This window comes from Bidens hawaiensis, unplaced genomic scaffold (assembly GCF_021521415.1).
Source record: "Bidens hawaiensis isolate Kalapana, Puna unplaced genomic scaffold, B.hawaiensis_p1.1 tig00001299_1, whole genome shotgun sequence".
Lineage (NCBI taxonomy): Eukaryota > Viridiplantae > Streptophyta > Magnoliopsida > Asterales > Asteraceae > Bidens > Bidens hawaiensis.
In genome coordinates, this window is record NW_027491074.1 from 802,041 (window position 1) to 826,704 (window position 24,664).

Genomic DNA, 24,664 nt, shown 5'->3' on the forward strand with positions numbered 1-24,664 from the left:
CACGTTGAAACAAGGGAAGAGCGAGAAGTTTCTTCAGTACCCGAGGTTCGTTCAGATGATAGTTGATACTCAAGCACCGGGTCTACTGAAAGAAAATGAAGGTGATGTGGTGAAACTGGACCACATGAAGAATGAGACTCTCAACCGTCTCAAATCCTACAAAGAACGTCCCACCAGGCCACCACTCAAACGATGCTTCGGGCATATAGTCAATCCGTCCTACAGGGCCCCTCCGAAGAGGAAGTGGAGAAATGCTGCCAGTGATTCAGACGTCGAGAATTTACCGTATCAGGAATCCAGCGACGATTCTGACACTGAGGAGGTGGCGGTCCCGGAAGACACAAGGACAGAAGAGGAAAAACAGGCTGATTGGTATTTAAATGTTGAGGATCTGGAGGCTGGTGAAGAAGTTAGAGCCGAGAAACAACCGGCTGAGATAGATGCGACTGAAGAAAGGCCTGCAAAGAGGCAGAAGAAGAAGGTTACAAGAAAGTATCGGAGTTTATTTTCCGATCAACCACGTCCTTCAATGGTACCATCAGTTGGGACTTCTGCTGCCCCTCCTGCTCAACCAGCACAGCCACCAACACCGCAGTCAGCACCACAACCTACTCCTCAACCTCAACCGGAAATGTCTATACCTCAAAAGGTTGCATCTGAAATTGCTGATCTTCACAAGGCTATGATGAAGATGTTATTGTTCAAGACAGAGCAAGAAGAACAGAATCGACTCAGAGATGAGCAGATTGCTAAACTTCAAGCTGAGAACGAAATGCTCAGGCTTGAAAACAGTCAGCTAAATGCTACTGTCGCTGAACAAGGATCTTCGATCAACAAGCTGAAAGAGTCAAATCTAAGCCTTGAAGCAAAAGTGACCGAGCTGAAAGGAGATGTTCTTCGTCTGGAAGGTCCAACCAATGTCGATGTGGACACAGACGAACTGGACTCTTCTGATGATGGAGGTGAAGGTATTTAAGAGGAATTTGAGTGAATGTAGTGAGGACTTAAATGTTAAATCTTTTTAATTAATGATTTGTGTGTAAACTTAGTTTCATATGTAATGGTATTGTATTTCATGTTTATGATATTACATATGTTTATTTAAAATTTGTGTTACATTGTGGTTTTTAATCAACCAGGTGATGCTGATCCGTTTAATGTCCAACCGCTGCAATCAAAAACAGCAGCGGAATATTTCACGTTTTTACTGGACAATCCATATGAGCAGCAAAACTTCGCAAGTGGAGACTTGGAAGAAGGTGAAATTTCACACAATTTCACAGAAGAAGAACTGGAACAAATGTTTGAGCTATACAATGAAGAAACAGGCAAGTATCTGGCTTTGCCTTCAACAGAACAAACATCTTCTTTGGCTGCTACACCTGACTCAACATCATCTACGGCCGCTGATCCCTCTCAATTTGATGAAGTTGAAATGGAAGACTTGACACAGGAAGAATATCCAGAATACTACACGTCTCAAACTGACAATCTTCCTAACTCTGCAAGTTTCTTCCAAAATGTAACAGAGGAGGAAATACAGAAGAAGGCTGAGAAAAGGTCAAACACAATGAAACAGCCTTCTGAAGCAGATCAAGCCGAATTCGTTGAGAAAACAGAAGAATGCAAGAAAGCTTTCAACGCTATTCTTGAGAAGATAAGGTCCAGACGACAAGCAAAGCCGACCATTCCTCACACAACGTCTTATAAGATGAAGGGTCGTAGAACTTCAGGAGAGATTATTGCTTGGGCGTGTCTGAAGGATCTTAATTGCATTGCTATCAAGAGAGAAAAAGGGGTTGAGTACTTTCAACGTATCACTGACTTGAAGACTCTTCCTACTTATGATCTAAACCGTCTGAACTATCTTGATATGCTTTACGCCAGTTCATCTCCATTTGCCACGTACTATCAGAGTGTATTGCGAAAGGAATACAACTCAAAATGGAAGATGATCACTCCACAGAGGCCAAAGAGATATACAAGTAAAAAGGAGATCGATCCGATCACCAACAGGCCAATGATTATCTTGAAGTACATGCCACCACTCACGATGAAGAAGATTCCTCTAAGAAAGATGAAGCAGGACTTCTACAAAGCATTCAGGCATTGGTACTATGATGGAAGACTGCATGAAGCAGTTATCGTGCTCAACGACAATGGAAATTGGAGCACAATTCGCATATTTGATCCTATGTGGCTCACAAACTTGTCACGGGAGGATGTCTATACACTATACAAGACAGAGATTCTTTATGCCCCCGAAGACAGAGAGCAAGCATTAACGTATAGAAATGTCATTAGGATTTGCTTTGCCTATGACATACATGCAGGATCAAACTGGAAAGAGCAACAGAAGAAGTATGCACAAGAAACTGAAGCTTAATTGTCATGTTTATTTTGTTTCTTGTTGTAATTCAAGGTTTAATCTTCTGATTGTATTTGTTCTTGAGTTGAATGTAATTTGTTTTGGAACATTGTGATAGATTGTGCTTAAATGTTTATCTAAAATTCCAATTGACAGCTTCTCAGGATTTGCGGAACCTATGGTAAGTCTGACTGACTGAACCATTTGATCTTGAGAGAACTTCATGAAGAAAGGAGTTCGTGGATGCAACGTGCGCACCACTAGCTTTGAGAAAAGAGAGAGTGAGATAACTCCAAGGGGGAGTTACGATCGAGCAAGAGAACTCGATTGATTATAAGTAAATAGAACTGGCTCCAAGGGGGAGTTTGTTAGGACATGAAATGTCATGTGTATGTCCCCAGTTCTATCAGGATGGTTCGATATGAAAATAACGATCGTGAAACCAAGTTAACGGACTGAAAATGTCAAAAGAAACTGATTCGATCGAATCAGTGACTGATTCGATCGAACCAGGACTCATTCGATCGAATGAGATACTCATTCGATCGAATCAGTATACGATATATAAACGAAACTTAGGAAATTTCACAAGGGAGAGCACACATTACACACAGTCACGAACCTGCTACTGCCGAAAATCCTCTCTGCCCATCTTCGTCGTGTCGGTCTTTTCCTCCGTCCCTAGGTGTCAAACCGTCTTAGGAATCGTAACCGTGCGTTGTTGATCACCACCGAATCGCCGTGTTAGAGGATTCCGCACTCTAACACGTTGCCCCGTGAATCGTTGGGAAACCGTGTCCCGCACCGGTCCGACAAGCTACTTGGACGGTGGAGGGCATACTTAGTCGGAAGTTTTAATAATGAACATTTTTCTTTTAAAGTTTTATTAAATACATTGAAATTTGGTTTTGGGCATAATTCCCGGGTTTTGGGAACTTTTTTAATAATTATGATTTTCCGCTGAATTATAATTGGATATTTTAATGGAATGAACTATTTTTGAGTTTAAGTATTTTTGTAAGTTTCTTGTATGAATATCAACTGTGGGATTCCCAGGATTCGGGGTCTTACAAGTTGGTATCAGAGCCATGGTTCGAGGGATCCGAGCATCCCCGAATGCTTGGACTCGAACTGTAAGGGAAGAGACTAGTATGCCCACCGCGAGTAGCTGCACGCCAAGAGGTAACTTTAATTGTTAGTCATTCCTTTGGATTTTAAATTTTTCAGTATATGATTAATTTTTTAAGTGTTAGATAGAATGCTAATGTGGTTAGGGGCAGGGGGTGATTAGGACGGGCGGGTAAAGTAAACGACTAATTACACTTGATCAACGTCCTTAGCAGTTTGCCCTTACCTTACATGTTCTAAGTGCCACTTGTACATGACCATTGTTAAAATTCTGTCTTTATAGGGATAAGTCATGGTTAATACTCGTGCTGCTAAGAGAGGTGGTCCTAGTGTTCGTGGTCGTGGTCGTAAGCCAAGTGCCGAAGCCGAGAGTGAGAATCCTACTCCCCAGCAGGAAGAAACCCCGATTCATGAGGAGGGGGATAACCCCGCCTTAGATCCTGCTATGCGCGTGGCAATCGCGGATGAGGTTTACCAGGTGCTCCATGACGCTATACCCGAGATCGTTGTTGAGGCCGTTAGGGCCATGGAGGAGTCATTGGTTGGTAAGGGTTCGGATAAGGAAAGGAGGGGTAAGGAGACACAGGTCAAGGATGAGGAGGAGGTGTATGTGCCGAGTGGGGATGAAGACGATGTACGGACTATTAGTGTATCTACCCGGGGTTGTTCGTATGGAGACTTTAAGTAGTGTGATCCTCCTTCTTTCGATGGTACTAAGGATGCGTTGGCAGCACATCAGTGGGTGAGGGAGATGGAGGCCATTCTGAGGGTTAGTAAATGTAAGGGGGATGACATGGTGACTTATGCTACTGCCTCGTTTCGTTCTGAGGCACTGTGTTGGTGGGATAATCTGGCGCAGGCTATGGGTGATCGTACTATTAGGAGGATGACATGGGATGAGTTGAAGAAAGTGGTTCTTGATCAGTTTTGTCCTCCGCATGAATTGGATAAGATTGAACAGGAATTCATAACCTTGGAGGCGGATAGTTTGACGCATCGGGAGTATACCACAAAGTTTAATAAGATAGCTCGATTATGTCCTGATCTGGTTACTCCTGAAGCTAAGAGGATTAAGAAGTATGTGAAGGGTCTTCCGGTGGATATTCGTAGGGGTGTGGTGACCACCGACATGAGCTCTTTTCACTCGGTGGTTACCCTAGCGGGCGCATTATATGATTAGAGGGAGAAGTTGCCGCCGACCGAGACTAGGAAGACTTGGAAGTCAAATTCGTACGGTAAACGACCCAGGGGAAACAACTTTAATTTGGCTGAGAAGAGGGCAAAGACTGAGACTTCGGATTTTAAAATGGACGTGGCATTTTGTAATTGCAAGAAGTGCGGGAAACCGCACAAGGGGGGAATGTAAGCTTGGGTCTGGTTCCTGTTTTCGATGTGATAAGGTTGGACACCCCCATTTCGAGTGTCCGACGTTGACTTGTTTCCGCTGTAAGGGTGCCTGCCACTTGGCATCAAACTGTCCTACTAGCAAGGTAGGGGGGTCCGGTCAGGGGACTTCCTCGAGGAGGAAAGTGGAAGAGAAGCCGAAGGTCAGAGCGAGGGCCTTCAACATCTCTAAGAGAGAGGCGAATGAGGATGCGGACGTTGTTTCAGGTACTTTTTCCTCATTCATCTATATATTCTACCGTTATAATTTCTCATCCTTTCGGGATCGTATGTGTGATCATGTAGCTAAGCAGTAGTGTAATATTATCCTAGGTACCTTTTTACTTGATGAATTACTGGCATCGGTCTTATTTGATTCGGGTGCCAGTAGAAGTTTCGTGTCTACCGCTCTCTGTTCCTCCTTGAATAAATCACCCAAGCGCGTAGTCGATGTGTTTGAGGTTGATGTCGCCGTAGGAAAGTCCGTTTCCGTGTCTAGGGCTATCCAGGGTTGTTCCATCGAGTTGTCTGGGTATAGATTTCCGGTGCAGCTGTACTTAATGCCGCTTGGTTGTTTCGATGTGGTGCTTGGGATGGATTGGCTCGCAAGTGTTGATGCTCAGATCGTTTGTGGTCAAAAACTTGTACGTCTAAGGGCCCCGGATGGGACCCAAATTACGGTCTTCGGTGATCGGAATGGTGCGACGCCACATATCATATCTATGCTTAAGGCGGGAAAATTGATGCAGCGGGGGTGCGGGGCGTATCTGGCGTATGCTATAAACGTGATACTGAGGTGGCTACCGTCGGTGATGTTCCTATTGTTTTGGGACTTCCGGATGTATTTCCAGATGATTTGTTAGATGTGCCGCCGGATCGCAAGGTCGAGTTCCAGATAGACCTTGTGCCGGGCGCAAAACCCGTTGCTCGAGCCCCTTACCGTCTAGCACCGAATGAAATGAAAGAACTTATGGCTCAATTGGAAGACTTGCTCGACAAGGGCTTCATTCGACCGAGCATCTCACCTTGGGGTGCCCCGGTCCTGTCTGTAAAGAAGAAGGATGGTAGCATGCGGATGTGCATCGACTACCGTGAATTGAATAAACTCACTGTGAAGAATCGGTACCCTCTACCAAGGATCGACGACTTATTTGATCAGCTCCAAAGAGCTAGTTGGTTCTCGAAGATCGACCTTAGGTCTGGGTATCATCAGTTGAAATTTGGGAGGAGGATATCCCTAAGACTGCCTTCCGTACTCGTTAAGGACGTTATGAATTCCTAGTGATGTCTTTTGGTTTGACCAACGCACCGGCTGCGTTCATGGATCTTATGAACCGGGTGTGTAGGCTGATTCTCGCTCGTTCGGTTATTGTGTTTATCGACGACATTCTGGTGTATTCCAAAAGTGAATCCGATCACGCCGATCATCTCACAGAAGTTTTAGAAGCTCTGCGAAAGAATAAGTTGTACACGAAATTTTCTAAGTGTTCTTTTTGGTTACGCGAGGTTCAGTTCTTTGGTCATGTTATTAACCCGTGTGGTATTTTGGTTGACCCTGCAAAGGTGGAAGCCGTAAACGAATGGAAATCTCTTAAGTCTCCGTCCGAAATCCGTAGCTTTCTGGGCTTGGCGGGGTATTACCGCCGCTTCATTCCTGACTTTTCGAAAATTGCTTCATCATTGACCAAGTTGACCAAGAAGAGTGTTAAGTTTGTTTGGGGTACCGAGCAGGAGGAGGCTTTTCTCAAATTAAAGAACAGGTTGACGCATGCTCCGATTTTAGCATTACCCAATGGCACTAACGATCTGGTTTTTTATTTTGATGCCTCTTACTAGGGGCTTGGGGGTGCTCTGATGCAGCGAGGACGAGTCATCGCTTATGCCTCACGGCAGTTAAAGCCTCATGAGGTGAATTATCCTACTCATGATTTGGAACTGGCGGCGGTTGTGTTTGCGCTTAAGTTGTGGAGGCATTATTTGTACGGTGTCCCTTGTGTTATCTATACCGATCATAAGAACTTAAAGTATTTCTTCGAACAAAAGGAAATGAATATGCGGCAGCGTCGATGGTTGGAGTTGATTAAGGATTATGATCTGGAGATTATGTACCATCCCGGTAAGGCTAACGTGGTAGCCGACGCGTTGAGCCAGAAGGAGAGACCGAAACCTATCCGGGTGAAATCTTACCAGCTTATTCTCAAACCCAATATCTTGAAGCAAATAGCCAACGTTCAGAATGAGGCTTTACAGGTGGAATGGATTATGTCAGAGCGGATTTGGAGTCAGGAAAATTGTTGGAAGACGTCGGTGACGGGGTGAAGTATAAGGATGGTCGTTTATGGGTACCCAGGTATGGTGGATTCAGGGATAAAATATTGGATGAAGCACACAAGTCGCGCTATTCCATTCATCTGGGCGCGACCAAGATGTACCAAGACCTGAAGAAAAATTATTAGTGGCCTGCAATGAAGTATGAGGCGGCTCAGTACGTGAGCAAGTGTTTGACGTGTCTACAAGTTAAGGCCGAGCACCAGAAGCCTTTCGGGAAACTTCAACCCCTGGAAATACCTGAGTGGAAGTGGGAGCATCTTACGATGAATTTTGTGACTAAACTGCCTCGTACTCCTAGGGGTAATTACGACACCATCTGGGTAATCTTTGATATATTGACCAAGAGCGCTCATTTCTTGCCAATTCGAGAAACTTTTAATTCTGAGCAGCTGGCCGATGTGTTTATTCGTGAGATTGTTTCTAGGCACGGGGTGCCGGTATCTATTGTTTTGGATAGGGATACACGTTTTACCTCCAGGTACTGGAAAACGTTTCATGAGGAGATGGGTACCAAACTTCTCATCAGTACTGCTTATCACCCGCATACGGATGGTCAATCCGAAAGGACCATTCAGACTCTCGAGGATATGTTGTGAGCTAGTGTTATCGATTTTGGTGGTAGTTGGGACCGCCATTTGCCGTTGGTTGAATTTTCTTATAATAACAGTTACCACGCCACGATTGGGATGCCACTGTTTGAGATGTTGTATGGTAGGAGGTGTAGGACTCGGTCTGTTGGGGTTCCATTTGACAGAAACAGTTGGGTAGTTTGGAGGTGGTTGAGGCTACGACGGAGAAGCTTGATAAGATTAAGGCTTTTATGAAGCCCGCTCAGGATCGTCAAAAGTCCTATGCGGATAAAAGGCGAAGACCTATTGTGTTCGAGGCTGGTGATCGATTTATGTTAAAAGTTTTTCCTTGGAAGGGCATCATTCGTTTTCGTAAGAGGGGGAACCTTAGTCCAAGGTTCATAAGTCCGTTCCGTATATTGTCCCGTGTTGGTGAGGTAGCATATAGACTGGAATTGCCCGATGAGCTCGCGAGGATTCATCTTACTTTCCACGTGTCTCATTTGAGGAAATGTTTAGCAGATGAGGAGGCCCATGTGCCTCTTGATGACATTGAGCTTGATAGTAAACTGAACTACGTTGAAGAACCTATCGCTATTCTTGACCGTCAGGAAAGGCGTTTGAGGAATAAAGTGGTTAGGCAGGTGAAGGTGCAGTGGAGACACCGTAGGGGTTCCGACGCTACTTGGGAGTCCGAAGACGACATGATGGAACTCCATCCGCAGTTGTTCCTGTCGCATCGGGATTTGGGGACGAATCCCACTGTAAGGGGGGTGGACTTGTAACGCCCATTATTTTTCGGTCAAAGGATGCAAAGCTTGTAAAGTATGTATATTTCTCAGGAGTTATATGGCGTTCCTCGATCACCTTGTCATCTTTCTGGTACATTAAATCCATTTACTTTCTTACAACTTGCTGTATACTTCCAACTCTAAGGACTAAAGTATAACATTTTTTATTATAACACAAAACCCTGCTCGGGAATTATCGAGCAGAGACCAGAGAGCGTTTGGGTTCAACGCCTACTTCCAACTTACTTTCTTACAAATTGCTCTCTGCTCGGGAGTTATCGAGCAGAGAGCGTTTGGGTTCAACGCCTACTCATCCAAACATCATTATTATTTGGTTTGATTTTATTGTTTTCTTTATGAATTCAGTTTTTGAACTTATTTATTTTGGTTTGTTCTTGAGTATGGTTGTTGGCTAAACACCTAAGCCACCTAGGTTTATGATGAACTTTTGTTGACGTTGGATTTTAGTTTGGACTTTGCGTTTGTTATGGTTTATGATTAAGTAAGAGGTTTCTTGTTATTTATTCGATGCATATGTGTGCTTAGGATTGTTTGACAGGTTTTATTGTTCCACAGTTTCCTTGGTGATTGTCTGTCATATAATAGGATTCTGTTAGGTCATCTACTGTGTGTTTTTGACTAGTTTATGGTTGATTTGCAATAAAGCCATAGGAACAATATTAATAAATCAAATAGACCTAAGTATGCTGCTAATCTAAATAGCTAAGAGGTGATAGATTATATGATAAGTCTTGGTTGTTTAAGATTGCTAGATTTAGTTTTTCGTAAGGAGTCCGTCTATGTTTGATTTTTCAGCCTTGTCTATCTAGTCTAGTGAATACTTTAAACTACCTTTGATTTCCGCGCTGTAAGGTAGGATTTCTTATAGAGGTACTTGTCATAAAATAATTAGCGATCTTAAGCGAGTCTTATTAAACTGGTGTTTTGAAGAACTTAGTAGAGATCCATAGGTGTCTTCTTGAGAAGGGTCAGGGGTCCTGTTCGGGTTTTCTTTAAGTGACTATTTTATGATACCAGTTCCATAACATGCATTTTCCAATTAATTGACAATTGATACATTAGGGATTCTAGCCTAGGTGATTGCTTGTCATCATTTGAATTAAGTCTAGGTTTAAGTCGTCTTTAAGTCTTAGTGATTAATTTAATATTAGTTTAATATAAGTTTTTAGTAAAACCCCCCAATAATATAAACAAATAGTCGTGTCAATATTAGTTGAGTCTAATTAGCAAGTTTGCGTAATTTAAAGAGTCTCGTGGGTTCGATATCCGGACTTACTTAGCTGTACAAGAATTGACCGGTTCACTTGCCGGTTAGTAGTTTTAGTTAAGTTAAGAGTATAGATTTATTACTTAGTGTCTAGATTAGCGTTTATTTTGGTTAACAAATTAATAACTACTTTTAGCACATCAATGTTTACGTATGCCTACTTTGTGTTTGCATACGTTGGATGAGATGTTACGTGTTTGGGTTGTACGTGTGCTCAACCCTGATGTTATTACTTGGATGATATCTATAGGGATATAATTATATGGATGTTTATATATACATATAAGTATAATTACTTATTATTGATGATGGCCTAACTGTTGTATCCCGTTTTATTTTAAAACTCTTGGAATTATTATGATTATTATAATTTTAGATGTCAAATATTAAAACTTGAACTCACTCAGCTCAAGCTGACTTTGTGTGCATGTTAGTGTGAGTTGCAGGTTAGGAGGATGATGTATTAGCGCTTGGACGTGCACGAAGCTACTTGGACGGTGGAGGGCATACTTAGTCGGAAGTTTTAATAATGAACATTTTTCTTTTAAAGTTTTATTAAATACATTGAAATTTGGTTTTGGGCATAATTCCTTGGTTTTGGGAACTTTTTTAATAATTATGATTTTCCGCTGAATTATACTCTGAATTGGTTATTTTAATGGAATGAACTGTTTTTGAGTTTAAGTATTTTTGTAAGTAGAGTATGAATACCAACTGTGGGATTCCCGGGATTCGGGGTCTTACAAATTTTCATAGCATACCTGGTTAGGTAATTTGTAGCTGTACCCCAAGAACCTCCGTTTAAGATTGTATAATGTTATGCTTTACAATTGTAACATCCGTGTTTTCAGATAACTAAATAAAAGAGAATTTATTGTTACGTGTGTGTCGTTCGTTTAATTGTGTGCGTGTTTATATTTGGATAAGGATTAGGTTTGGTAAAGGAAGTGGGTGGTGGGGCCCATAGCCTTCTATATAAGGCCATTCCCCCCATCCTTTCACCATTTCTTCCCAAAACACACAAACACACCCTAGAACACACACATACTCTCTCTCAAGACCCGAACCCAAATCCGGGTTAAAGTAAGGAAGATTTTGTGTACAAGAGTCTTCAAATAGCAAGAACACGTCCAGATCTACGTATTGTCTGGATCTGAACTCGAACCCGCAAGCAAAAGGTGAGCTTTGGTTTAAAAGGTTAAGTTTTGTGGTAGAATCGACATGCAAACAGATAAAATGATAGATCGGGTTGTGAAATGTAAGAAAAACATAAACTTGTTGAGTTTTAACCTTACGGGTGTGTTTTAGAACAAAAAGGTGATGTTCGGACCTCATAGAACACGGGTATACAAAGTTGGTACAACCCGAAACCCATAAATGAGTATAATCAGGTCCTAAGGAAGAGTCTTGGAGGAAAATCGCCTTAAAATGGTAAAAACGAAGTTAAAAGGGGTTTTTTCGCATAAAAAGAGCTTCGCATCGCATGCCATGCGAAATCCAAGAATTTCGCATCGCACGCCAAGCGAAGAGAAACAACCCATGCAAAGCGAAATTCTCATGCGAAATGCCCGTGTGAAATTTCTTGAAATCCATTTTCTGATGTGAAATTCCATGCAAAGCGAAATCCCATGCGAAATTCCATGCGAAATTTCATGCGATTCATTTTCTGATGCATTTTTGGTAAAGGACCGTTAATGAAAATAAAATTTTTCCGAGCTGACCTGGAAGACTTGCTCGACAAGGGCTTCATTCGACCGAGCATCTCACCTTGGGGTGCCCGGTCCTATTTGTAAAGAAGAAGGACGGTAGCATGCAGATGTGCATCGACTACCGTGAATTGAATAAACTAACTGTGAAGAATTGGTACCCTCTACCAAGGATCGACGACTCATTTGATCAGCTCCAAGGAGCAAGTTGGTTCTCGAAGATCGACCTTAGGTCTGGGTATCATCAGTTGAAAATTCGGGAGGAGGATATCCCTAAGACTGCCTTCCGTACTCGTTATGGACATTATGAGGGTCTGGGTATCATCAGCTCAACCTCAGCCAAGGGCTCTGCTCCTTGGACACTGCTAGGGGCTGCCGCCCCTAGACCCCGCTACCAGGGGCGCTGCCCCAGGACCCCCGTTAGTTGAGGGTTTCATTAACTTAGATGTAGGTAGTAGTAGTATTGGATAATTGACACGCATAATGTATTGTACAGTTAGCCGTGCATAACTAAGGAAGGGCGTTACCATTAACGGCGAGAGAAACCGACTCCAGGTGAGTTCTAGCCCCCTTTATCTGTTATGTTTCGGGGCTGTGTGCATACTCCTATGTGATAGATAATACACTTACTTGAATGTATGGTGGTGTATTGAATGTATTATTACATAATAATTGTATGAATAAGTATGTATGTATTTATAACTAGAAGATATGTAAAGTATGCACGTATGATAAATGTATGGTTATTCGAGACAGAAGGGACCAGACCCTTACAATATCTGAGATGATAGAGACCAGACCCTCATATTATCTGAGATGATAGGGACCAGACCCTCATAATATTTGAGATGTTAGGGACCAGACCCTTACAATATCTAAGATGTTAGGGACCAGACCCTTATAATATCTGTGATGTATAGGATAGAATAGTTTATGGTATACCATAGGGTTTATGAAAGAAAGTATGTAAGTACGTATGCATGTATATAAAGTATGTATGAAAGAGGTAATAACAGGTAACGTATGAATACGTATCTTCGGACACGTATGAGTAAGGATATGAATGTAATATATGTTAACTGATTAACTGGAACTTACTCAGCGTAGCTGAATTTTAGTATGCACGCAGGTAAGTAGAATGAGGCGGGTTGCTTGAGGTGGGACACGTGGCAAATGGATAAAGACTGGCATCAAAGACGGAAGATTCACGTGTCATTTATGTTAATGTTTATTAAAAGACAACTTGTATGTTAAGACATGATTTGATGTTTTGTAATGAAATGCATGAAGTTTTAATTATTCCGCGAAAGTTTTATTTAACTCTGATTTTAGGACTGTGTTTATGAGTAAATCCAATGCCCAAGTGGGGTTACCGGGAATGGGGCCTTACAACAATTGTCCATACACAATAATCATTCAATTATTAAGTAACTAACAAAATATTTGGCCAAAACATACTGATAAACATCTAGTCCACATACATAAAAATAAAAGTGTACCTCAAAATACGGTCGTATAGCCCTATATGACGCGTACAGGATTTATGGTGTACTAGGTGCTATAGGAGCAATTAAATAACTGTACAACTCGTATAGATCTATACGATCGTATAGGCTACAAAGAGTTGTTTTTTTTGTCCCCTCCGTACACAGTCACGTGTAGCCTATATAGCCCGTATAGGCATGCCAGTCATCTGGGGGGGTGGTGTATGAGGATCACATCCCTTTTTCTAGACATAATGAAAAAGAAAATTAAATTCTTCTAGGAGTTAATTGCAATCATGGCCCCCATGATGATGCCCAAAACACCGGTTGCAACCCCGTGGTGACATTTTCGTATATATGGGCCCTGTATAGTTCTTTTTTCTTTTTTTTTTTTTTTTTGCAATTTGGGTTTTTCATCCAGTCAAACATTTGGTTGACCATTAAATCCAAGGGTAAAGTCGTCGTTTCACGCCTAATAATAAAAATAATTATAATAATAAGACTTATTTGCAGTTTTGACCCCCGTGGCGAGGCCTGTTTTGTAGGAAAGACTCCATGCAAATATGCAACTCACATCATCTTCTTCAATCTTCAAACTTTGAAATCCTAACCCACCAGCCAACAACCACTACCTCCACCTTAACGCCACTCAATCACCACCTGCAAACCACCTCTAAAAAAAACCTAAATGTAAGGCCCCGTTCCCGGTAACCCTACTTTGGTGTTGGATTTACTCATAACCCCAGTTCTAAATCAGAGTAAATTAAATACTTCGCGGAATAATTAAATACTTCAAACATCACATTACAAAACATTCATTCTTGTCTTAACATACAAATTGTCTTTTCATAAATAATTAATTAAAACAGTCTTGACACTTCTTCGTAGATGCCAATCTCTTCTGTCCATGTCATGTGTCCCTCCTCAAGTCAGCTACCTCAATCTATTTGCCTGCGTGCATAGTAAAAGTCAGCTACGCTGAGTGAGTTCTAGTTAATCATTTAACATACAATACATTCATATCCTTACTCATACGCATCCGAAGATATGTATTCATATCTTATTTACTCTTACTTCTTTCATACAAACGTTATATACATGCACACACGCTTACCTACTTTCTTTCATAAAGCCTTGTAATTTACCATAGGCTATTCTATCTCTACCATCACAGATATTATTAGGGTCTGGTCCCTTCTGTCTCAGATATTATTAGAGTCTGGTCCCTTCTGTCTCAGATATTATCAGGGTCTGGTCCCTTTTATCTCAGATATTATCAGGGTTTGGTCCCTTCTGTCTCAGATATTTTTAGGGTCTGGTCCCTTTGTCTCCAATAACCATACCTGTCACGTCACTCGTTCATACATTCATTTTCATTCATACATACTTTACATATCTTCTGGTCATGGATATACGTTTATGTACATATTCATTTGTATAAACATTCCATAATAACATTCAATACTTAGTCATACATATAACAAACACATATCATACACTTACCATTTAAGTTAGGTGTATTAACAACTATCACAAAGGAGTATGCACACAGCCCCAAAAACATAACGGATAAAGGGGCTAGAAACTCACCTGAAGTCGGTTTCTCTCGCACGTTAATAGTAATGCCCTTCTTTAGCTGTGCAGCTAACTGTATAACGCATTACGAGTGTCAAATATCCATTACTACTACTTCTTATATCTAAGTCAATGACACCCTCAACTAACGGGGGTCCGGGGGCAGCGCCCCTGGTAGCGGGGTCTAGGGGCGGCAGCCCCTAGCAGGGTCCAAGGGGCAACGCCCCTGGCTAGGGTTAGCTGCCATGTCAGCTCGGAAAAATTTTATTTTCATTAACAGTCCTTTAACAAAAATGCATCAGAAAATGAATTCTATAAAATTTCGCATGGAAGCGTTTCGCTTCGCATGAAACTGTTTCGCTTCGCATGGAAGCTTTTCACATCGCATGAAACTGTTTCGCTTCACATGGAAGCATTTCACTTCGCATGGCTAAGCGAAGCGAAATGCCTGTTTCGCTTCTCATGGCTGAGCGAAGTGAAATGCATGCCTTTCTTCACTTTTACCATTTTTAAGCCATTTTACTTCGTGGCTCTTCCTCAGGACCTGATTTTTACTCTTTCCCAACTTTTGACACATTCTAACCCCATGCACCTGATCCTGAACCCATCTCTCAAAGTCCAAACACCACCTTTTTATCACAAAGTGCACTCGAGAGGTTATAACTTACCAAGTTTATATTTTTCTTACATTTCACAACCCGATCTATCATTATAACTGTTTGCATGCCGATTCTAATCACAAAACTTAACCATTTTAAACTAAAACCCACCTTTTGCTTGCGGGTTCGAGTTAAGATCTTGACAACTCGAGGATCTCGACGTGATTCTTGTTGCTTGACGATGTTAAACACGAGATTCCACCCTTCTTTGGCTTGGATTTTAAATCCGAGTGCTAGAGAGAGTGTATGTGTGTGTTTCTTGAATGTGTGTGTTTGTGTGTTGAGAAAAAGAAAGGAAAAGAAGAAGTGGTTGGGCTTATATAGAGGGGGTTTCACGGGTCCCACCACCCATTCCCAAATCCTACTCCCAAACACTTAACACACGACTAACTTAACGACACACAGTTAAATAACAAAACTTTCCGTCATTCATTATTTAACAAAAATTTGGACGTTACACTAAATCCCCAAATCTCACAAATCAAATCCAATTTCCTTCGTTCTTGGTAATGAGCTGATGATTGGAATTTGAATCTGGGTTTGTGTTGTAGAATTTGCGCTCAATCACTCAAGACAATCAAGAAAGGTACCAAGCGTAATGTCGCTGCCGCGGTTAACCCTAAGGACGAAGCTTCCACCTCCATCGCAGCCGCCACCACCGCCGTTACTGAATAGCCACAACAGGAGCCATAGTTGGAGCTGAAGTAGGAAGAGAGTAAGGAGGTTGAGTATCCTGTGCGGACAAATGAAGCGTGCTAGGGCTTCCAAAGCTAAAGCTGAGCCTGAGTCCTTTGATGAGCAGCATGAATTGGTATTTTGTTTGTAGATTGTTTAATTTGTTGGGAAGTTTTGGTGAAAACGTTGTTTCTTGTTTAGGATATGTGGTTTCATGTTCGATTGATTGATATTAAGTTTCAATTTGTGATTAATTTCAATTTGGGATGAATATGTGGTTTGTGTATTTGAATAAACATAACCAAGCTTTTATCAACAATCATTTTACTCCAGTTGGTTACGTTTGTTGTAGTTAGTATGGCTAGACCCAGGTTTGAAACCCATGGTGCACCATTTTGTTATTATTTTAATTTGGAGGGAAAACTTTTAACAAGCCAAGGGTCCAAATTGCATGTATTTAAAACAATGGAGTTGTAAATTGTAAAGGTATAATGTTCTTTTTGTAGAAAAACAAGTTCACGACGACAACCCGATTGCGAAAAAATACCACCACATGACTCATATATCTGAAAATACCACCAAAGAGTTGAAACATGCATTTTGATTCATCACAAAGACCGTAATTACCATTAACTTTTCTTCTAAACACCAATTCTCTCGTTTAACAATACAACTATCCGATCCACACCAAAGTTATATTGAAAGACAAACCATTTTAAGATACACAAAAAACATAAATAAAACACTTAAAAAACTGAAATAAAGACTTATGCACCATTAGAGATTTAACATAAAAAATAACACACTTAAAAGGTAAACAAAGACATCTGCGGTATTAGAGGTTTGAACTTGGGTTTCAAACGGTTCTTACACTTACACTTATCAACATAACCATCCAGCCAACACCAATATATATGATAAGTATCAAAACCATTACTATATATAAAAAACAGAAATATAATCCTTTGTGGCAACAAAGTTTTCAATTATACTAACTAGGTTTGAACCTCGCCGCGTTGCGGCGGCCTGACGCAAATTCGGTCAGGTGCAGTTAAGTTTGTCATGACACCTTCACTAAAACAAAAAATTATATGCGAACGTCCAAAATAGTGTCAGCACACGTACAACTTATAATGAAAGCGGCACATACATGGTCAGTATCTGATAGAAAAATAAATTATTAAACATAGCTAATATAAGTAAAATGACGTTTATTAGGTTGACAAATTACAGGCATTGTGACGAAATTTCGGTCAGTATCTATAGGTTCACCACAACACTGGAACTAAACCCAAAAAATAATTTCAAATATTTGAAATATTAAAAAAAACAAAACAAAACAAAAACGGGCGTTGCGGCGAGTCGACATACATTTGGTCGGTAATGATTAGGTTCGTTATCGTACCATAAATAAACATAAAAAATAATTTCAGTATTGGCTAGGTTTGTTAAACAATAACACGGGTGTTGCGGTGACGAGGTAATTTCGAAAAATTGACATAATTAAAAAAAACAAAACACACACGTGCGTTGCGGCGAGCCGACATGCATTCAGTCGGTAACAATTAGGTTCGTTATCATACTAGAAGTAAACATAAAAACTAATTCCATTATTGGCTAGGTTTGTTACGATATCGAAACTAAATAAACAATAACGCGGGTGTTGTGGTGACGACGCGTTGCGTTTTTAGTTGTCGTCGCTTAAATTCGTTACAATACCGAAACTAAATCTAAAACTCAATTTTCTCAAATTATTATACGAAAAAAAACTTGAAAAAAGAATCTAAATTAAAAGGCCTTTAAAAAATGTGAAGCCACACCCCACCAAAATTAAAACAATAAATAGAATAGAAAAATGATGAATACGTGCAGTCACAAGGATTTGAACCCTAGCAACCTGCCATCAAAGAATTTAGCAAAACACACCTTGGCCAACATACCATCACTAACACACTTGCTTCATTGTTGAAACTAAAATCTGAAATATTAAAACAGTTGGTTTTTAAGGGAGTTATGGCACCAACATTTGATATTTATCTATATATATAATTTGGGATGAATTTGTGGTTTGTGTATTTGAATAAACATAACCAAGCTTTTATCAACAATCATTTTGGTCCAGTTGGTTACGTTTGTTGTAGTTAGTATGGCTAGACCCATGTTTTAAACCCATGGTGCACGATTTTGTTATTATTTTAATTTGGAGGGAAATCTTTTAACAAACCTAAGGTCTAGGATTGTAAATTGCAAGGGTATAACGTTCTTTTCATAAAAAAACAAAGTTTGAGTTCACGACAACAATCCGATTGCGAAAAAGTACCACCACATACCTAATATATGTGAAAAACCACCAAAGAGTTAGAAACATGCATTTTTATTCATCACAAAGAACGTAATTACAATTAACTTTTCCTCTAAACACCAATTCTATCGCACGTGATTTAAAATATAAAATATCAAAAGAATAATTTTGTATAAACAAGTGGCAGAATTCTTTGTAATTGAAAAAGAAGCAAAAGGATAAGAGCAATGAACATGATGTGTGTCACTAAAGCTAGCCAATTAAATAATATCCACCCACAAAGTCACGTTATCTTCAACGTTAGTTTAATCGATTTCCACATGTGGATATTCCTCTTATAACACACACACACACACACACACACACACACACACACACACACACACACCTCCCGCCGCGTCTATCCACAATACAATGGCTGCTCTTCAACCTCTTATCATTCTCTTTCTTCTCACAATATTCCAATCTACCCGTGGCTTTCTTCTCAAACTCACAAAAGATCCACAAACCCACCAGTACACAACCCAATTACGCATCGGAGATCCTCAAATTCCGATCAAACTCGTCGTTCATCTCTCCGGTCCATCACTATGGGTAAACTGCCCACCGTCTCGAGAATTAATAACCCACGGTTCGCTCCAATGCTTGACGGCGAAATCCGGTGGTCAAAGTCAAAGTCAAACTTATTGTGATGTCCACCATCAAAACCCCATCACCGGGGAGACCAGCGTTGGGGATCTGGCTGAGGATGTTATCTCTGTTGATGGTACGGTGGGTAAGTTTTTGTTTTCGTGTTCGCTGGAATCTTCACTGAAAGGCCTGGTGAAGGGTGCCAAAGGCGTTTTGGGTTTCGGAAGGTCAAAGATTGGGTTTCAGTCACAGATGGTTAATAATTTTGACTTACCCAGAAAGTTTTCGGTCTGTTTGTCTTCATCGGACGGGTTTGTAATGTCCGGCGCAGGGATTTCCAACTCTTTATCGTATTCGTACACGCCCTTGATGTCGGAGTCAGATGGGTACTACGTTCATGTTAATTCAGTTAAAGTCAATGGTAGGAGATTAGGCCTTGGACAGCCCATTGGAGGGGTGGAAGTAAGTACGACGCTTCCTTACACTGTTATCAAGACTATGGTGTATGGGATTTTCACAAAAGCTTTCGCTACGGCTGCGACTTCGATGAACATGACTTTGGTGTCTCCGGTGGCTCCCTTTGGGGTGTGTTTTACACCTCAGGCGGTGGTGCCGGAGATCGAATTGGTGCTGCAGAGTGAATTGGTGAAGTGGAGGATTCGAGGGGGGAATTCGATGGTGGAAGTGAGTGATTCGGTCATGTGTTTGGGGTTCGTGGATGGCGGTATGGATATGATTGGTTCAATGATTTTAGGGGGGTATCAGTTGGAGGATCATATGTTGGAGTTTGATTTGGGGACTGGTATGATGGGGTTTAGTTCTTCGTTGCTGATCAAGGGCGATAGTTGTTCTAGCGTTGGAGCATCACTTTCGGTTAATAGGGGATCATTGTAACACTTGGTGGTGGTCTAGAAAGGAGACTTATGGTTTGTGATGATGTTGATATGAACCAATCAATCTGGATGAGTTTAGAAGCCTAGCTGATTATGGGTCATCTTCCAACCTAAATGTTTCGAGTTTGGAGTTTTGAATTTTAGGTACTTCTATATGCAAGATGGAATGCATGTGTAGTTTTTGTTGGTTTATGCCACTTTTGTACTTAGTTTCTAAAGTGTAATGTGAACCTTTCATAACTTTATAACCTAATGCCACTTTATTGATATGTAAGTCAATTTGCTTAGTATGTTGGTATATCTATTTCGCATTAATGTACAAATGTGTCTATGTTTCTGTTTTAGATGAAGATGAATCTAGATCAAATGTGAAGAATATGGCCAAGGTTGCCTACTGGTTAATGATGCACTCTCTTATGAGCTACTAGCTAATGTTGTTTAGTTTTGTATATTGATTTTTACATCCTGTCTAAACAAATTACGGGATCTTAAAGAGTATTCACAGCTGGTTCCCCCCATCTCCATAATTTAGCTATAAAACACCATATATATTTTTTTCCTATTTTTCTCTTTAATTAAGCTTTTGTTAGTATTGCAAGTTTGCTGATGTTGGTAATGAGATAATTACTTTTATGCTCATGCAACATTTGGAAGATGATTTCTGTCGCACTTAAGTACGAAGAAGAGTGGGAAGGGTGGATACAGATTCTGGAAGAGTAATGGACTTGGATTTAAGACACCTAGAGAGGTTATTGAAGATAATTGAGCAGCTAAAATCGTTGCAAATTATTGTCAGTTTAACTTCAGAATCAGATGGTGAACTAGAAAAGCTGCTTTAAATTATCTAGCCACCGGTTATAAGATATATGGGGAGTTGAGGGTTTGCTTCTATGTCTAAAGGTTGGTAAATGAAAATGGTTATATTAAAAGAAGACCAGCATGTAATATGCATATTAGACAGGCATATTGCTGGCTATCTGATTGGTGATGATATCTGGAGATATGTTTGGAAACATTTAATAAGAAGGATGTAAACAATAGACATTTTAATTAAATATGTAATTTTTGTTTTATGCGAACGTATGATGGCATTCTGTGCCAATGAATTTCCTGTAACTTATGCATCAGGCTTACACGATCGTTGCTTTGGAGAAAATCGTGTGGGAAGTTGCAGGTCTTCGTTTAGTTTAACGGTTAGTGCGCCTTACAACATCTTAAAGCCATATCAATAAACGTTTTAACTTTGTGCTTTGTCCTTTTTTTATTTTATTTTTTATTTTTTTTATGCAACTGTCTTTTTAGAATGTCGAACGAACTATAATTGATTTGTAACATTAAATTTATAAATTATATTACGCGAATGTGGTTATTAGGCTATAGTCTGTTATTTTTTTTTGGTTGTGATTTTTTATGTCAGCTTATGTATTCTCAAGTTTTTTAAAATGACAGAATTGCCCTTGGTTATAAATTCTGTTGTGATCCGTACTCCAGATTTAGAACTTCCGAAATTGCCCTTGGACTAAAAACAGTTTGACCCGTTAGCAAATTATACAAAAGGCTATCTGTGAACAAATAGATACTCTAATTTTTATCTACTATGGTTAGATAGATATTTACAGCAAGCAAAGTTGATGGGGTGAACATTAAATGTTATCTATTATTGTATTTATTTACAGTCATAAAATGCAGTTTTCGGCGCATCGTTTTGCCGTGTCAAAAGGTGAAAGAAAGGGGTTAGTCCAACTCCAACATCTATTTGCGTGGGACTCAGGTAGGATTTTAAACACTAACGTTTAGGCTTTTATTTTTTACGTATCAAAATATTACATTCTCATTTATTTGTTTACCCAATGCTTGGTTTGTTTATAGGTCTAGAGAATATTATTATTAAACTTTTAGTTATGTGGCTTTATATTTGTTAATTTTGTGTTATTTTTTTTATTTAAACAGGAATGCCTTGCGGATGCTGATACATCTCTTCGGCATATTGCTAAAGCCATCCACAAGCTTGAGGTTTAGTTTATTATATATATATTTACTTATATAATTCTTTATATAAATATTATACAGTTTTTGATATTATAAGCTTTTCAGTTTTCTTTTGCTATGATACCAAATGTTAGGGCAAAAGGGAAAACATCTTGTGTGTGTTGTTGACATGCTTAACCGCGTGCAAGCTGAAGAACCCGTCAATTCAACCAAATGCTAGGGCAAAAGGGAAAGCATCTGGGATGACGGATGTGCAATGATAATTTTGTATTGTGTTTGCCACAAGCTTTCAGAGTGTGCTCTTCTGTCCTTATACTTTATTCATCGCAATAATCTTAGTAAAGTTTTCAACTGCGGCACGTTTAAATAAAGAGTAAGGTTTATATTCATATTATCGTTTGTCCTTTTTAAAGTTCGAAATCACCGGTTCAGAGAGGTGGGTTCTCTAACCCGTGTGGTTTTCATGATCAAATAATATTAAGTTAATTATGTAAACAAAACAATATTTTACAACTTATGATATTTTATGTGGCTTTATGGTAGTTCTCTCTGTGACCCTTTGTAATATGACTAAAATAGATCTGCAGTTTGACTTTTTAAATCGTCAAAAGTGATCTTAACCTTATTTAAACTATTTTCTATTTTCTTTCAAATTTGATTTAATTATGAACTTTTTGTCAATCTGATTTGCTGTATTTTGGGCCCAATTTATCCTAAGCATTTAGTGTGCAATTTGATTTCAATGCAACCAACCACCACAAGTTTGGTCGAGGAAGTAAAGCATTATTGAGTTTTGACCGAACAAGGGCAGTTTGGGTATTATCAGTTCACTGTTGTTATTGTCCTAAATACGAGTCAAATTGTTTCGGGTCAGACGCTGTCACGGGCAAATAATAATATCTGGGGTAGTTTTGATTTTTTGCTCAATTACGGGTCAAGTTTCGTTTTGAGTTCAATTCCTTAACGAGTAAATTGACAGTATTCTATATGATCAGACTGATATCATATTTGGTGTCAATTTGGTTTTATTACAACACTAGGTTGGGCACCCGTGTAATACACGGGTTGAACAATTAAAATCATATAATAAAAAAATTTGCAAATAATTCTTATAATAAATAGCATGTCAAATGGAATAATAAAAAAAATACCGTATTGTATTTCTCTTACTTTCAGTTACATCATTTCTAGTAGCATATTGGATTTAAAAACAAACAAAAAAAACTTAAAAAATCTTCTCGTAATCAAACGGCCCCAATTTGAACTGAAAATGATAACCTTTAAAGCCCGTAACCAAACAAACCCGATTAAACTGAAAACCACAAGCAAATTAATGAAGAATTGATTTTAAGTAATGAAACAAACCACCACAAAATTTGCAAAGAGGAAAAGAAATGTAGTTGCATCAACTTTATCAATTGTGTAGCTTGCTCTACTTAGCTCTTCAGCCAACTTTATACAAACAAAACAAACAATCAACTAAATCTCTAAAAACATCATCCAATTTATAAGCAAAAAGCTTGCAATTAACGATTTTCAATACAAACTTCTAAAATAGAAAACATCACATTCCCATTTCTTGGTACATAACCAAAAGACATCCGTTTGTGAAACCAATTGGGCTGACATGCTTTTACTGTTTTGGCACCTCAATTCAACTTTTTTTGAGATAAGAGTTTAGTTGTGCATTGAAAACAAATAAATTACACATTATATAAAATCATCTTCAACTTCGCCCATTTCCAACCGTGCCTCTAGCTTGTGGTATTTATTGTAGAATTTAACAATTGTTACCTATTACCTGTTTTGAGATGCCAAGTTAGTGAAGAGTGGTACTTGAAGCGAGCCCCATTTTAAACCAGAGAGGATTCTCAAACGATTTTGTTGGTACCCTGTTATTTCCATCTGTATCAAGTATTAAATATACAATTATTGTGCTTTCGAATAAAGAGCATAGTACAGTCAACCATTTATTTGAGCAATTATGTTTGTATAAGGCTAATAAACTACTGCTAGCTTGTTTCCATATTATAAGTTAAATAGTTGATTTGTTATAAAACGAATATGACACATTTTTATGAGTTTGGCAAGTGTAGGAAAGTTAAATAAAATTTACATAAATAATACAACAAATAGTGTGTTCACTGTTCAAAGGTTAGAAAGATTGATTTCTATGTTTGTGGCATCAAAGTCATTAGCCTATTAAAATTAATATAACCGACTTATATAAATGCTAATATTATCTTAATACAAGACTGTACGGTATGAGCCTAGCTTTGCCGCTCAATAGATGACATGGCAAGCGGTGCCAGCGGCAAACACCGTACCGGTGTCGTTGGGGCCGCCCAGTGGCAAGGTGGTTGTAGAGATTCCACCGCTCAAAATGCCGTTGTAAGCATTAAAACTTTTTCTTTTTTCATTTCATTTTAACAAAAAATTTTCGATTCAAGAAGATATGAAAAGTCTTTGGTGAATTAGAGAGAGAGAGAGATGGAGGATGTTTGTGAAGATGGCAATAGAGAGAGAATATAGATGATGTAGAACTAATCTAGAATATTGATGTTAGATGAATCTAATATAAAGTATACTTTTAAAGAAACAGAGATTTTAGACAAATGGTCTTTTTTGATTGGTACATCCATATTACTTCAATATAAATCAAGTATTCTTAGATTTTTTTCACAATTAAATAATTCAAAAATAAATTAAAATAATATCAATTTTATTTATTTATGAATTAACTTATTATTATTACTAATAAATTTAACACGTAACTTATTCCTAACTTACATTGTTTATTTGATTGCTTTCTAAATTAATTAAAGGAAACCTTTTGATTACGTACATTTGAATTGTGGATGTTGTCTTCATTTTTTATAATTAAGTTAAAAGA

General features: G+C 39.2%; 1 protein-coding gene across 1 annotated transcript; it reads left to right on the forward strand.

Annotated features, from left to right (window-relative positions):
• The first annotated feature begins 18,673 nt into the window (after positions 1–18,673).
• Positions 18,674–20,031, forward strand: LOC143570738 (putative aspartic proteinase GIP2). Its single transcript, XM_077056316.1, has one exon. The coding sequence runs from the start codon at positions 18,674–18,676 to the stop codon at positions 19,781–19,783; it is 1,110 nt and encodes a 369-aa protein (XP_076912431.1). The 3' UTR covers positions 19,784–20,031.
• Positions 20,032–24,664: the final 4,633 nt, after the last annotated feature.

What these genes read in the sequence shown, in the direction of transcription:
- LOC143570738 (XM_077056316.1), top strand. Translation starts at nt 18,674, where the DNA reads ATGGCTGCTCTTCAACCTCTTATCATTCTCTTTCTTCTCACAATATTC.